Consider the following 17,434-nt stretch of genomic DNA (forward strand, 5'->3'; position numbering starts at 1 on the left):
AGGAAGACCTCAAATGCGCTGGAGCGATGACATCAGAAGAGTCGCAGGACCAATGTGGAAACGCCTCACACAAAACAGAGATGAATGGCGAGAAATGGGAGAGGCCTTTATTCGACATTTCGAATAGAAAAAAAGGCTATAAAAAAATATATACTCTGTACAACCCCTGATGTAGTCACTTCCGTCAAGATCTAGGTCCTCCTGTTGTATTTGGTTACCGATGTGTAGATATTGTGTTTTCCTTATGTTTACCTCTAGACCCCATTTCCTGTATTCTTCCATCAATTTTCTGGTCATATATTCTCAGTCTTCCTTATCTTGGGCAACTACCACCTGGTCGTCTGCGTAATTCAAAGTGTATAATGTTATGTCTCCGATTGGTATACCCATACCACTGCATTTCTGCTTCCAAAGTCTGAGAGCACCGTCGGTATATATATTGAAAAGAATGGGAGATAAGCAGCACCCTTGTTTAAGGCCTTTTGTTACTTGGAAGCTAGATGACAGATGGTTACCTATCTTTACCCTTGACATAGAATCTTTATAGAGGCATTGTATGGCTTTGATGACAGTTGCAGATATGTGTGTATTGTCCAAAACCTCTTCCATAACCTGTGTTAGACAGAATATATTATCAATCGTAGATCGTCCGGCCCTGAAACCACACTGTTCTTCGGATTCATAGGGTTGATATTCTTCGCAAATAATGGTTTTCTGTATTCTGCCATATAAACGGCTCATTGTGCTTGTTACAGTTATTCCCCTATAATTGTTGACATCACTTTTACTTCCCTTTTTGTGTATTGAAGAGATCCAGCCCTCTTTCCAGCTTTTTGGAACTTGTTCTCCGTTAATAATTCTGTGAAGGAATTCTGTGATCATTCGGATTAATTTCTTTGAACCTGATTTTATTAGTTCTGCGGGAACATTGTCAGGGCCAGGTGCCCGACCATTTTTTAATTGTGAGATAGCTTTCTGTACCATTTCTGTTGTTATTGTTATTTCTTCACCTTCTACTATTACTGGGCTTGATTCTTCTTGTATGTATTGTGGGCGGTCTTCAGTCAGCAAGGATTTATAATGCTGTTCCCATGTATTTGTTGTTATGTTGTCAAGCCTTACATTTTCTGTTGTATCTGATCTCAATGTTTTGATAAACCTCCACGATTCTCTACTTCTCCTACCACCTATATATGTTTCCAACTCATTACATTTCTTTTCCCATGAATCATTTTTTATCTGCCATACGTCCTGTTTAAATTTTTTGAGGGCGTTTCTGTATTTTTCCTTGTCTTCTATCCGGCCAGTGTTTAACCATTTTTGGTATAGTTTTTGTTTATTTTCTTTTTGTGTTTATAGATGATCGTTCCACCAGCTATTACCTTTATGTATTCTATTTTCTTTTATACCTAGCGCCTCTTTGGCGGCTTGGTGTATACTTGAAATAATGTGTTCGTGTACGTTTTCTATGTTTTGTGTCTGTGTTCCTTCATCCAATATATTATCTAGTCGGCTTCTGTATAGCATTTTTGTACTGTGGTGCTCTAAACTTTCTAGATTATATCGAACCGCTTCAATTTTCTGTCCATTCCCTGAGTCTGAGACACCCTGTTTCTGTTGGGCCCATGAAGGCAGTATTATTTTGGAATTTTATCAAGTAATGGTCACTTCCAGTTTCTGCTCCTCTGTATGCTCTAACATCAAGGATTCTCAGTTTAGTTTTTTGGGCCACAATTAGATAATCAATAATCGATTTCAAATTGCGTGTTGTTTAAATCCACGTGAAAGTATGTATATCTTTGTGTTTGAAGAATCCGTTCATGACTTTTAGTTCATTTCGCGTACAAAGTTCTACGCTCGCCATTATTATTTAGGATTTCTTCTCCATACCTTCCAATGACATTACTTCCTATTTTTTTGCCCACTCGTGCATTCATATCTCCTAAAACTAAGAGCTCCCGACTTTTACCGATTTCTATTATGGTGTCTTCTAAGATTGCGATATATTGTTCTTTCTCTTCCACTTTAGCATCATCAGTCGGTCCGTATACCCCTACAATTGATAAACGACGCCCCTTTACGGTCAAATTCGCTGTTATTATTCTTTCGTTTATTGCTTGCCAACTTGTTATATGATTTTTATACTTCTTATGAATGAGTAGAATGAGCAAAAGATATATTTCCAGTAAATATGGTATGAAAAGAACGAAGAACTAACTAAGTGGAGAGTGAGCATGATGCAAGATTAAATACCCATGGTAAAAAACCTTACAGAAGACATTAGAAGAAGTTTAGCGAGAGCAAGGGACTGAAAAGAACCATGGGGCAAGCAGGATCGTCATGGAAAAGGTCAATGTATACCTTCCGTATGAAATCCCTATGGACAAGGAGCTCGAGGTAATACGAGAGCTTTTTCTATCCGGCAAAAACACGGAGTGTGGAGGGACGGAGAGATGAGCGGACCTCACCTTTTACCACGGATGAACTAGCCGAAGCATTGACTGCACTCAAAACGAAGAAGTTCCCGGACTGGATCAGACCTCACGGAGTATGGAGAGACGAAGAGGTGAGCAGACCGTACCTTTTACCATGGATGAATTAGTCAAAGCATTTGATTACACTCAATACGCACAGGTTCCCGGACTGGATCAAATCCCACATGATCCCACCTGAGGTCTGCGTATCTTCTGGAACACACGGATGCACTGCTGGAAGCACAGAGCTTTCCTGAGACTTGAAGGACATCGAGTACTGCTGCTCAAATCTGAGGAAATGTATTTCCCCATATGTCTCTTTATATGCATCGGTAAACTGTAAAAAGCGGTAAGGAAGCGGTAAGGAGGCTTCGAGGGCACATCGATGTTATGATGGAGACATCAGTAGGCTTATCCTCATGGCAATTTAGTGTTTGGAAAGCGAAAAGTACGGTTGATCTAATAATTATTATATAGTATGTGTACACGACATCATCCGTGCAGTGATCAAGTATAAAGAAGCCGAGAAAAGACAGCTAACTAACGGTAAAGGTAAGAAGGAAAGATGTAAGTTGAAACTTTATAAAACGTTTTGATAAGAGGCAAACAAGTGAGTCACAGTATGTGAGTCAGACTGTGAGGAAAAGGAGATAGTACCAGGCGGGGAATAATGTCGTTCTAGGTGCGATGAATTTACCGCGCACTGGAATCTGGAACAGAGTTCTTCTGAAAGAACACTTACGACGTGTTGCTCGGACGTACCGCCTTACTCTTTTGGAGCGCTGGATGACAGAAGGTCTGTTTTATCAGGTAGGTATTCGATACCTCAAGAAATATCGCCGGAACTACGAAGAATAAATCCTGCACTAAGGATTCACGCGAGAGAAATTTCACACCCTCCTCTATAAAGACGACAAAAAAGGTTGTTCTTAAATAGATAATAATAATAGTCATGTGCAATTGATTCATTATTCAAACAAAAAAGTTTTAATAAATATACATATTCATCCTTACTTATAGTTGTATGTACCAGCTCCATCATTGTCAGAATCATATCTCGTTATTACGGCACTTCTTGAGTCTTGGTATGCTTGATTATGTCCACCAGCACTGGGAGCGAATCCATTGTTGTTGTCATACTGGTTTCCATTGTCATATTGGTTTCCATTGTCATATTGGTTTCCGTTGTCATATTGTCCATCATTTGAATATTGGGCCTTAGGTCGGGCAGAGGCCACGGACCATAATGCACAAAAACAAATAAGCTAAAAATAAAAAAAAGGTAATTAGTACAAGAGATATTCAACGTTTTGAAGGACTAAGAGTGAAAATTCTAAAACAATACCTAATCTAATCATTTAAATAATTAAAAACTAAGTAGAAACTTAAAAAGTCATGACGGCAACTTTCTTCTTCTTCAAGTGCCATCTCCGCGACGGAGGACTGCAAACATCATAATTCGGATTTTAGAGACGACTGCTCTAAAAAGTTCATTTAATGTATGTACATCCGTGGTATTCTACACCAATGGTACACCAATGGTATTCTATGTGTTCTTTGCTTTTTTCCTTGAAACTATCACTTCATAATCAGTTGAAACAAGTATATTTATGTTCTCTGTCAACATGTAATATGTCCGAGATATTCCAATTTTCTCGTTTTGATTGTATTTTGATTTTCATTTCTTTGCTTTTTCTTTATGTGCCGTGCTCGATAATCGAGCGTTGGCTATCAAATTGGCTACATTAATTTTGTTGACGGCATCTCGGAAAAAGGATGCAGAGGATCTGTTAAACCAATCTCTTAGGTTTCTAAGTCAGTGGCGTAGCGTAGTGGGGGCGAGCGCCCCTGGCGCAACTTTTTAGGGGGCGGCAAAATTTAACAATAAATAATAAAAATATTATGTATATATTTGAAACATTTTATATTATCATCGCAACTACAAATTCGGACCGATTGAAAGGAGTACGGAATTATTCATTACTTATTTTGTGACGAATTTGGGGAATTCCTTTTCTTTGAACGATACTTTGTAGCGACTGGCAACAACGTCTATAATAATGACTTGTGATAATTCCTCTTTTATGCCTAACGATCAGCGAGAATGACTTCTATTACATACATCGGCAAATATTTTACTACCCTATGCGTTATTCAGTGTGTGGAATAAAGAAAACACTTAATTGTTTTAATACGAATTGCAAGAAAAAATTGTTCAACTCTGCAGTCAGGTACAGCCAGATCAGCTGAATGCAATGAGACTTGCATTGTATAATCGATTAGGTTTTTGTTCACTGCAAGAGGGTGGTTTGTTCGAACATTTAATTGGTTAGAGTTTTTTTAATGCCTTTAATTTTAATTTAATGATTAAGAATAAATGTTTCAGTTGGTTGTTTTCCTATGATTTTTTTTAAATGCTTTAATTTTAATTTAATTATTTAGAATGATTGATATGTTAGTTGGTTTCCTTATAAAAAGAATAAATATTTATTTTGTTATGTAAGTTAATTGTTTTTTTTTCGATGTAGTCATTTTACTTTCTTTGCTTTTTGGGCCTGTGGCAACCGGCGCTACATTAACTGAATAATGCACAAAAATATTTACAAACAAAGGGATTTGACATAAGATTGTGCGCTCAGAAAGTAAATGCTGTGCAGATGATATTGACAGAGAAAAGAGAGGACTGGGCAAATGGCGCTGTAGGTTATGCAAAAAATATTTGTGAACAACTTGGAATTACCATAAAACCTCGGAGCCGCATAACAATAAAGCATATTTTTGATGGCGAAACTAGAGACGCTAACTTGTCTTGTGAAAATGAGTTGAGACGAAAGCTGTTTTCTTCGTTAGATAGAGTTATTGTAGAAATTCGTGAGCATTTTCAACAGCTAGAGAATTTAATGAATAAGTTCGCTTATCTAACGCCGGCTATATTATTAGATCCAGACAACACTGAATGTAACCTAGACTACACATCTGACGAAATTGATGGGCAGGATTTGAAGCTGGAAAGAGTTCGACTGCGGACTTTCGTTGCTGCTACAGGCAACGAAAAAAAATTGGTTAATGCAGACTCACTTGAATTATTTAAATTTTTTGTTAAATCCAAGCTGGAGGATACTTTTCCCAATGTTTTAATAATCTTCCGAATATTTTTCACAGTTGATATAAGCAATGCCAGCTGTGAGAGAAGTTTTTCAAAATTGAAATTGATTAAAAATTATTTAAGATCGACAATGAGTACTCTAAGACTAACTAATTTGGCTATTTTGTCTATTGAGCAAGAGGTGTGTGGTGATTTTTGAACAGGGAACTCATTTAGATTACAACTAAAGTAGGTGATACTGTTCTCTCCAGTTGTTCACCATAAGCTGTTAACATTTCCGGTTGTATTGGCGTTTTACTGACAACCGTCACCTTCAGTGTTCCCAGATAACTTTTTTGAGGATCAGGAGGTGCCGCCACGAACGATCAGGAGATTTCAGGAGACTCGCTCGCCTCAAAAATTGGTAGAATTCTGTAGTTTCAGTCTTTACGTTTATAGATTGGCAACTAGATGTCGCCACGAAAAATCAGTAGAATCAGTTGGTGGAGTATTTTTACGTTTATAGGTAGGCATGCAACTCTATAAAATCTGTAAGGGACGGCTGTGGCAACGCTAGATGGCGGCTAAAGCATAAAAATAAAAAAAAATGAAATAGGATAAAATTCTGAAAAATTCAAACTCCATACAAAACCGTTCTTGAATCGTTACGCGCATGCGCAATGACGAATAATTCTGCGCAGTAACACATTTTTCGTTACTGCGCATCCTCGTAATCATTCAAGAACGGTTTTGTATCGAGTTGGAACAAAACCAGATGATTTCAGAATTTCATCACTTCATCAGGAGGTTTAAGGACGCCATCAGTAGATCAGTAGGCGAGGGTCGCCATCAGTAGGTCTCCTGAAATTTCAGGAGGTCTGAGAACACTGGTCACCTTTGTTTTGCGGTGTTTAGCTGGAGTCTGTATTCATCACAGGTTGTCACCACCATTTCTTTATTTACATTTCTCAAAACCTCTTTGTTTGTGATGTGTTCGGTCCAAGATATTTTCAAAAGTCAAAATAAATGTCTGTTTATGAGTTTATTGGTTAAATGTTAATGTTAATATAACCGTACAAATTTATAGCTGTAATTTGAAAGTCAAAGTAAAAGCCATAAAATTAATTATTCACAAATATGTAATCACATAATAAGTGCAATATTCTTGTAGGTACTTACATATACTTCCCTATAGCTTATATGCATATTATTAGTTAACACTGTTTTATTACAAGAAGTTAATCCGTTGGATTATTGTGTGACCTTCCTTATTTAAATGGGCAATACTCAGAATAACCTCTGACATGGATATTTTATTCATGTGAAGATTATTATATAACATTTTTTTACATATATCTGGGCGAGATCCTTGTCGGATAAATATTTTAGTGTCAAATTGTTTTAAATAGTTTTTGCGTAACTTGCGTAGGTAATTAAATTTATTTTATTGGCCTTTGATGATGGTGACTTTATTTACGATTTTTTATGTCGAATTTCCATTCTCTTAGGAACTTGGTTTCAACATAGGTTAAGGATTCTTTACACAAGAATTTTTGTAAAGCTGCGTATTTTAAAATTCTTCTTTAACCGCCATCTCCGCCACAGATGTCGGGCAATCATCATAGCTATTCGGACTTTAAAGACATCTGCTCTGAAAAGTTCATTTGAGGTAATACATCTGTACCATTCTCTCAGGTTGCGCAGCCACGATATTCTGCGTCTCCATATGCTTCTTTTTCCTTGAATCGTTCCCTGCATAATCAATTGGAGCAAGTTGTATCTCTTTCCACGTTTAGTATGTTCGAGGTATTCTAGTTTTCTTGTTTTCTTCTTCTTCTTCTTCCTACTATATAAATAGGCTCAATGCCTGTTTTAATTCGGTTTTTAGCCTCAATTGACATTGTCTGACCATCTTTTCATCCCAATGATCTTCTTCCATTTGGCGATTTGTCTCTTGCTATTCGTACTATTCTATTTTCTGTCATTCTTTCTGTGTGTTGATTCCATTCTATTTTTCATCTTTTGGTCCACATGTTTATTTCTTATATATCACATCTCGCTCGTAATTCCTCACTTCTTACTCTGTCTTTTAGAGTTTGGTTTGTTATTTTTCGTAAGTCTTTCATTTCTGCTGTTTCCAGCAGTCTTTTTCGCCGTATCTGCTCTTGTTTCCGCTGTGTACGTCATTATCAGTCTTATTGTTGATTTATTTTTTTTTTCTCTGATTCTGGCTTTGGTTTAGAATTAGAACCTTTAGCCACGTAATTGTATAACTTATCACTAAGTCAGGGGAGTAATGTGTAGTGTGTGTGTTGAGTAAGTGTCTTGTTACTTTACAAAGTCGACGTCATTGTCTTTGCAAAGAGACGCTAATTGTTTCCGAACGTCTGCGGTCCCTCCTTGTTGATTTATATACCCTGGTTTTCGTTTCCATTGTGAGGTATTTGTTTCTCCAGATTGTGTTGTTGAGACATCCCGCTGCTCTGTTTGCCATGTTCACTTGTTTTTGTACTTCTTCTTCCATTTTTCAGTAGCTTGACAGTTTTATTCCCAAGTATTCTGTTTCCATCACTTATTCTAATCTTTTGTTATTTACGACCAATTTACATCGTCTCGGTTCCGCTGATATTACTATCCATTTAGTTTCCTCCGTTGAGATCACCATGTTGTATATGAGAGCCGTGTTTTCGAATTCTATAATTAATCTGTGTAGGTCATCTTCATTTTCGGCTGTTATTATGGCGTCGTCGGCGTAGCAGATTGTCTTTATTTCCTTTTCTCGCATTCTATATCTTCTTTTTTTAACTTTCTTTATGATTTCATCCATTATATCAGATTAAATATTAATGGGCTCAGCGAATCTCCTTGTCTAATGCCAGTTTCATACTTGACAGGTTGCGGTAGTTTTCCCTTATATCTTACCATAGCTATGTTATCTTGTTTAACAGGGTGTTTCATTGGGAAAGTAACATACGTTAACTGTAGAAAGAGGACACTTAGGCGATTTCAAAAATACCATACTTAATGGATCTTACTCCATTAATAACAAAGATACTGGGTGTTTTTTCTATTTTGCCATTTTCTTATTTGGTTCATGATTTTTTAACCACACTGTATATTTATTTTATATTTGTCACGGAAATATTATTTAAGGTGTACAATCAATTAATTTATTTAAAATTGTAAAAAATCCAGGTCCGGATTAAAAAATATTGGAAAAATATTCCGACCCAAAAACAACACCCTGTACATTAAATTTTTTTAAAATAGATTTTGTATTTGAAAAGAGGATGAAAATAAGACTTAAAACTTGTTAAACACACTGTATATTTATTTTATATTTAACACAGAATATTATTTAACGTGCCCAATCAATTAATTTATTTACAATTATAAACAATCCAGGGCCGGATTAAAAAATATTGGAAAAAGGTTTCGACCCAAAAAACATCCTGTAAATTATTTTTTTTAAAGGATTTTGCACTTAAAAAGAGGACGGAAAACTAAATTTAGTGGTATACTTTGAATGTTCAGCAAAATGATTTTTCTGGTAAAATTTTGAATTTGAATTCTGAAATGATGTGAATTGAGGAGCTCGAAGTAAAAAAATTAAACTGTGACTTAATTTTAATTAATACCATTATTTATTCTAAATTGATTAAATGTTAAAATTTTAGTGTTTTTTTTAATGTGGCGACAAATAATTCCTAACAAATATTCACCTTTATTTAATGAATAAATAATAAAGAGTCCACAAAAATACATAACTTTAATCAACGAACTATCTTTTGCAAATTAAATAAAAAACAATTTTTTTTTTTTCAAAAAATAACTCATCAAAACTATAGTAATTGTTTAAAATGGCCACCACCTTGTCGAAGACAAAGTCTTGCTCTTTTTGTTACATATTTGTCTGACTGGCTTCGTAATATCGTCAGAGTTATTCTTCATTTATTGGAAGGCGTCTCGAATCCGCTCAAGAAGTTCTTCTCTACCATTTATTTCCTCGTTATAAACTTTGGATTTTTGATATCCAAAAGTTACGTTTCAGCAATCTTTTTCTGTTTTTTTTAATGTTTAAAATAGTTCGTTGATTAAAGTTATGTATTTTTTGTTTACTCTGTATAATTTATTTATTAATTAATGGTGAATATTTGTTATAAATTATTTGTCGCTGTAATAAAAAAAATACTAAAATGTTAACATTTTAACAATTTACATTAAATAATGGTATTAATTAAAATTAAGTCACATTTTATTTTTTTACTTCGAGCTCTCGAAAGTCACATAATTTCAGAATTCAAATTCAAAATTCTGACGGAAAAATGATATTGCCGAAAATTCAAAAGTATACCGCTTTTAGTTTTTCGTCCTATTTTTAAGTGCAAAATTCATTTAAAAAAAATTAATGTACAGGGTGTTTTTTGGGTCGGAACATTTTTCCAAAATTTTTTAATCCGGCCCTGAATTTTTTATAATTGTAAATAAGTTAATTGATTGGGCACCTTAAATAATATTCTGTGTTAAATATAAAATAAATATACAGTGTGTTTAACAAGTTTTAAGTCTTATTTCAATTTTTTTTCTACTTCGAGCTCTCGCAATTCGCATAATTATAGAATTCAAATTCAAAATTTTACCAGAAAAATCATTTTGCCAAAAATTCAAAGTATACCAATAAATTTAGTTTTTCACCCTCTTTTCAAATACAAAATCTATTTTAAAAAAATTTAATGTGCAGGGTGTTTTTTTTTGGGTCGGATTATTTTTCCAATATTTTTTAATCCGGACCTGGATTTTTTACAATTTTAAATAAATTAGTTGATTGTACACCTAAAATAATATTTCCGTGTCAAATTTAAAATAAATATACAGTGTGGTTAAAAAGTTATGAACCAAATAAGAAAATGGCAAAATAGATAAAACACCCAGTATCTTTGTTATTAATGAAGTAAGACCCATTAAGTATGGTATTTTTGAGACCGCCTAAGTGTCCTCTTTCTACAGTTAACGTATGTTACTTTCCCAATGAAACACCCTGTATATTCTCAATGGTTTTTATTAAATCCAGTGATATCCCCTTTTCATATAGTAACTGTATCGCGTCCTGAATTCTCACTTTGTCAAACGTTTTCTTCAAATCTATCAGGTACATATATGCTGGTTTGATGTATTCCAGGGACTTTTCTTTTATTTGTCTTATTACAAAAACTGCATCCGTGGATGATCTTCCTGTCCGAAATCCTTGTTTGGGTGGTATTTAAGATTTCCATTGCTTTATTCATCTTTTACAGAACCTCTTTGTTTATGACGTGTTCTGTCAAGTACACCCACAGCTCGAATGATTCTTGTTTTTTCATTGATGCCGTATTCAAGGTCCAAGCTTACATTCCATAAAACAAAGTCGAGAAAACGTAGCACCAAGCCAACCTAACTCTTAGCTCCAACTTTAAATTTCTTGTGCAGAGCACTTTTCTCGTTTTGTTAAAATTTGCTCTAGCTTAGGCTATTTTACAACAAGAACACAAAATTCTGTTAAAAGGACAGCCATCCTAAAGTAAAACTGGACACAATATCTTTCAGGAATGGCCAACAATCAGTGGACTAAGTACTAAGTGACACCACATATGGCAAGAAAAATTATAAAAGAAAAAAAGTGAAAGCAGCAATAATATTACTGGGGAATTAATCAACCATGTAGGAGAAGTGCTTATAATGAGGATACCTATGTAGCCTGCTGACAAAAATCTGGGAGTGAGAGGAAATGCCGAAAGTATGGAGAGAGGCAAGAGGCAATAGTATATCATTCATAAGAAAGGAGATAGAGCACTGTGCGAAAACTACAGGGGTATCTTTTAGATGTAAGATGTAACACATAAAGGTACTCACCAGAGTCATAAAAAATGGACTGGAACAACACAAACTAACAGCTTGGTGAATACCAGAGAGGATTTAAAAAGGACTGATCCACAATAGATCAAATATTCGTGTTTAAATTGATTCAGAGCAGTACGTGCGAACAATAGTTGAAGCTAAACCTCCTCTTTATGGATTTCAAAGAAGCTTACGATTTAGTAATAAAAAAGCGTCTGTGTCAGGCCCTTAGTGTACTCGTAACTCCAGAAAATATGATCAGACTAGTAGAAATGACCTTAGTGAATACCGACAATAGAGTAATGATAGGAGGAAGCCTAATAGGAAAATTTGAAGTTAAAATGGGGAGATCCGCTAACCAGAGTAGGTACTCTTTAACCTTCGGATGACCAAGCGGGGGAAATTTGGACCCCAGGGTATGTTTTTCTTTAAAAAATTCAAAATTATTTTCAATTTTTAACTCATTATTTTTTTATTTGACTTTAATATCATTCTAGATATCCTCATATTTTGAAATAAAAAAAATTCCCTATATTTTACGAATAAAAAATATATTCCGAAGTTGATGTTTAGTATAATACCGTCTATTATGTGTAATTCAAGTAGTTTTACGCTAACGACGTGGACTTTGCAAAGTTACAAGACACTTACTCAACATACACACTACAATGACACTAATACTCATGTTGTGACTGGCTGAATGACATAAAGTCCATGCCATTAAAAAAAAAACTTCATTTTTTTGTTAATTGTCATTTTTGACATTTTTGACCTGGGGTCATTTTTCCCCACCTTGGTTATCCGTGTAACAAAAAAAGGTTGGTTATCGGAAGGTTAATGTCTTGTTAGATGCAATATTGAGAAAGGGTGGAATACAAACGAAAGGGAGGTATATTGTACAAAAACAGAAACCAGATTCTGGTCTTTGCGAACGATGCAGTTTTAATAACAATAACTGAAAGGAGACCTCTGAGGATTTCCAAACCATTTCAATCGAAGGTTAAGCGATATGGACTGATTATTAATGAACAAAATAGAAAGCATGGAAATGGGACAGGTCACATGAAGACACACAACTGGAGACTACCACAAACATCGAGAGTAAAGAATATTGTTTTAAAAAAGTAGTGGCGTTTGAATCTTTTTCTTCAAATGCAAATCCACTAATGGATGTTAGCGATCACATTTTCCATTAACTCTCTGTTTCTTGCAATGCCTATCAGAGATTGTATGTCGTTAATCCCTGTCCATTGCTTTATGTTTCGGAGCCAGGACATTTTCTTGCGTCCTATTCCTCCCTTCCCTTCAATTTTACCCTGGATTATAAGTTGAGGAACTGGTATTTTTCGTTTCACATGATGTGACACAAATATGCCGTTTTTCTCTTCTTGATATTTACGAAAAGCTGGAGTTCTTGGTTGATTATTTTAAGGACATCTATATTTGTGACTTTCGCCGTTCATGGTATCTTTAGGATACGGCGATAAAGCCACATTTCGAAGCCCTCTATGCCATATAGCAGCACCGACCACACGTAGCAATTAATAAACTTTAGTCTCAGTGTAAGGTCGAATTCTGAGCAGGTCAGTATCTTCCTGAATTTTACGAAAGCTTGCTCAATGCGACATTTTACTTCCCTGTCCTATGCCCAGTCTTCAAAAAGCCACGTTCCCAGGTATTTAAATTTGCTCACTCTTTCAATGGACTTAGTATTCAGTGTTATAGTGGAGTTTTCAAATGCATCCAAGTTTCTGGAGATGATCATGAATTTGGTCTTTTGGTATTTTAATTTCTAATCCCATTCGCTTACTGTATTCTCCGATTATAGTGACAAGTTGTTGAACATCTGCTATGTTGTCACAAATTAAGCATCATCAGCATATCATATGTTGTGATCAATACTCCATTCACTTTGATTCTGCACATTTTTTGATTCACACTGCACATTTCTTGAGTTAAGTTAGCCAGCTTCCCGGCTTCAAATAAGCTGCGTTTATTCCAGGTGCCTATCTTTAATGTCTTTCTTAAGTTTGCTCGTACGTTTGTAACATTCAAGACCGCTTCCCCCGAAGATCCGATTGGGGAACCATTTATACCTCCGGATAATTTTGAGTTGAATGTATTTATGTGATTCTCGTGGGAAAAATAATGAAGGTGGTATCCCGTTGCCTTCCTTCATGCCACTTCCAGGCTTAGTTTTCAGCCGCCCACTATGAAACAGACGCCGTTTGCAACAGTCCATTCTGGGTACAGACGTTGCCTGTTTCACCATATCTGGCTACCCTCACTTAGTTCAGCCTGCAGACCAATGCAGTTGCCCAGGGTGTGGCACGTGGAGCCATAAGTGAGAGATGGGTGTCTTATGAGGACCAGTTATCAAGAACCATCTCCCGTCTATGACGCTCGATGTGGTAGTTCCGATGAAAGGTACTACCTCTATAGCACAACCCTACACGGCGTTTGAATATCTATGAGTAAATATCTACGAAAGAAAACTGTCGGAGCCCTACACAAACCACAAAGAACAAAAAATATCTCCAGAGAGGCAAAATCGAGACTATACCGAACAGTGATCTAGCCCACCGTCTTTTACGGAAGCGAAACATAGGTTAAGAACAAAAATCAAGAAAATGTGCTGAATATCTGGGAGTGTAGTATTCTAAGGAAGGTATTTGGGGGATTAATAGATGTTTGGAGGAGACGAACAAGTGCAGAGATCAGAGGGCTGTTCCGGAAACCTGAAATTAGCCAGATCTTCTGAACAGAGACTTAGATGGTAATGTAATCTTGCCAGAATTGCTGACGTAAGGTGGGCAAAGGACCTTTTTATCTTAAGCTATTTTTATATGATTATTTTTTAACGCTATCAATTTCTGATCTCTTAATTAATATATAAGTACCGAAACCTGAAACTGCCACAGGGTATTTGCTATCGGAAGAATCAGAAAAATACGGACCTGCTAAAAGCAACAAAAATTGCTTTACTTAATGCTGTATCATAAACAAAACTTCTTGATATACATGTTGCCACAAAGGATGTCGTAATTACAGTAATGGCAGTTTTTATCGAAGAAAGTGAAAGAAATAAAAAGAAAAGTGATGAGAAGATAATCTTGGTTATTATGTAGTGTACTTTTGTTAAGTACATTTTTATAAATGGAGTATACCAGTTTGTATTAAAATAAATTTTAAGAAGAAAGTTTAATGATCAAGGTTAATAAAATATTTGATTTTGCCAATTTTGTTTAGTGTTGTAAGACGCACAAAGAGTTATCGACGTCGTCTATTGTCTCTTTTTCGTGTCAATAATATCATTTTCTTGGAAAATCGTGAGACTTATTTAACCACACTATATTTTTAACAAAATATGTAAATACATTAGTAATTTGTGACCTAAGCTGGTATTAATTTAAAAGACTACAATGAAATTATTTCTATAAATAGTCCAGAAAGCCACTGCGCATCCGTTAGGAAAAATATTCTAATTCGGATTTTTTGCACAATCTTACTCAAAAAGGACCCCTTTTAACAAATTTGCATGTTGCCAATACCAAAAGTTGGTCAAAAATTTTTTAAACGTTTTTTTTTTTGTTTTTTTCCTAAAATTATTTTTTTTGCATGGAACAAAATTTTTTTAGGTTTTTGGATCATTCCAAACAGAAAAGGTCTTTAGTGACTTTTCTCTAAAGTTTATAGTTTTTGACATATAAGCGATTAAAAATTGAAAAATTGCGAAATCGGCCATTTTTAACCCTCAAAAATATGTGAAAAACTGAAAATTTGAATGTTGCCAAGGTAGGTAGATATTCTTTAAACATCGATTGATGAAATCCCGAAGAGTTTTTTGCAATACAATATTCAAAACTCCTTTGTTTCTTAATTGTTAATCAAGCGTGCGCGACACTATTTTCCACCGTTGCATGTGCGGAATGGGACGTTTCGATGCCGCCGGTTCATCGCCGGCCGTTTCGATGCCGCCGGTTCATCGCCAGTCCATTTAATCGCCGTCATATCTCGCATTTCCTAGAATTCCTAATTAATACTAAAAATAACTAATAATTGTAACTGTCGAAAATTCGGAAATATATCAGATAGCGATTAATTGACTGGCGATGAATCGGCCGGCATCGGCATCGAACTGGCGGCATCGAAACGGCGGCGATGAAACGTCCTAGACCCTTGCATGTGTATGCAGTGTGGTGCAAATGAAAGGAATAAATTCGTTATTTCGTAAACCGGCGACTTTAAGGGAAAATCCCGAAACAGGTCGATTTTTATTTTTAAGTTATGATACTGTGACATATATGGTATACTAGTGACGTCATCCATCTGGGCGTGATGACGTAATCGATGATTTTTTTAAATCAGAATAGGGGTCGTGTGCTGGCTCATTTGAAAGGTTCTTCAATTCTTTATTCAGTAATATAATCATTTACATAATTATTTTTACAGGGTGTCCAATAATTTAATTTTTTTGTCAATTTGCTAAATGATTTAATTTAATAAAAAAATTTTGGACACCCTGTAAAAATAATTATGTACATGTTTATATTACTGAATAGAGAATTGAAGAACCTTTCAAATGAGCCAGCACACGACCCGTATTCTCATTTAAAAAAATCATCGATTACGTTATCACGCCGAGATGGATGACGTCACTAGTATACTATATATGCCACAATATCATGACTTAAAAATAAAAACCGACCTGTTTTGGGATTTTTCCTTAAAGTCACCGGTTTACGAAATAACGAATTTATTCATTTATATTTAATACGGAAAATAGTGTCGCGCACGCTTGATTGGCAATTAAAAAACAAAGGGGTTTTTGATATTGTATTGCAAAAAACTCTTCGGGATATCATCAATCGATGTTTAAAGAATATTTACCTACCTTGGCAACACTCAAATTTTCAGTTTTTCATATAGTTTTTGAGGGTTAAACATGGCCGATTTCGCAATTTTTCAATTTTTAATCGCTTATATGTCAAAAACTATCAACTTTAGAGAAAAGACCTTTTCTGTTTGCAATGATCCAAGAAAACTAAAAAAAATTTGTTCCATGCAAAAAAATTAATTTTAGGAAAAAAACAAAAAAAAACGTTTAAAAAATTTTTGACCAACTTTTGGTCCTGGCAACATGCAAATTTATTAAAAGGGGTCCTTTTTGAGTAAGATTGTGCAAAAAATCCGAATTAGAATATTTTTGCTAGCGGATGCGCAGTGGCTTTCTGGACTAAAAAAAAAGTTGTGATATTGAAATTTATATTATTAGTCGTTACAAAAGGAAAAAAGTTTTTTCTATATCTAAGACCTAATGTTCCATATACATATAACTAAATGCTGATATATAAGTAAGTGTCACAAATATTATCATCCGCAAATAAATAACACACAATGGGGAGCACAACCACACATTCTCCGCATGTTTTTGGCCGCGGATTTTGGAGCACCATTGTGGGCAAACTCTGGTCACGCAATGAACGTCGACGTGGCTCTAAATGAAACGGTTCTTATAATATCGGGTTGCCCGAAACCGACACCTATCGAAGAGGTCTTTTTCTCCGATAGTTGGGATTGCTCCACCACCTATCAGGAGACAGGTCACGTCAGAGGTAGAATGAAAGAATCAGGAGACGGACCGAAGACACCCCTTGAAAAACAACCAGACTTAGCCAAGTAGACTAAGGTCTCGGAAAATCTCTCTGAAAACATCAAGATCCATCCCCAAAGCGCCAGATCCGCGACAAATACACCTATGGCAAGCGTCAGCTACCACAAAACATTTTTGCCCATCAGAGGAGATGGCTGCTGGGCTCAATCTACCGTATCCGACATGAAAAGAGCTAATCAGACTAAGAACCGGCGATTCACGTTGTGCTAGTAACCTGAAAAAATGAGGATACCAGGAGGACGATACCTGCGACTGTGGCGCGGTACAGAATAGTCAACATCTACTATCATGCAAAGAGATGATAGAGACCTACACAGAAGACGACTT

The 17,434-nt window shown here is 35.5% G+C and overlaps 1 protein-coding gene across 2 annotated transcripts in view; it reads right to left on the reverse strand.

Annotated features, from left to right (window-relative positions):
* Nucleotides 1-17,434, reverse strand: part of LOC126888254 (endocuticle structural glycoprotein SgAbd-2-like) — a 34,973-nt gene that overhangs the window by 10,266 nt on the left and 7,273 nt on the right. For both annotated transcript variants that reach the window (XM_050656350.1, XM_050656351.1), the window contains exon 2: nucleotides 3,489-3,739. In XM_050656350.1, the coding sequence (XP_050512307.1) occupies nucleotides 3,489-3,739 (251 nt within the window). The remainder of the gene's footprint in view (nucleotides 1-3,488; nucleotides 3,740-17,434) is intronic.

This window comes from Diabrotica virgifera, chromosome 7, assembly GCF_917563875.1.
Source record: "Diabrotica virgifera virgifera chromosome 7, PGI_DIABVI_V3a".
Lineage (NCBI taxonomy): Eukaryota > Metazoa > Arthropoda > Insecta > Coleoptera > Chrysomelidae > Diabrotica > Diabrotica virgifera.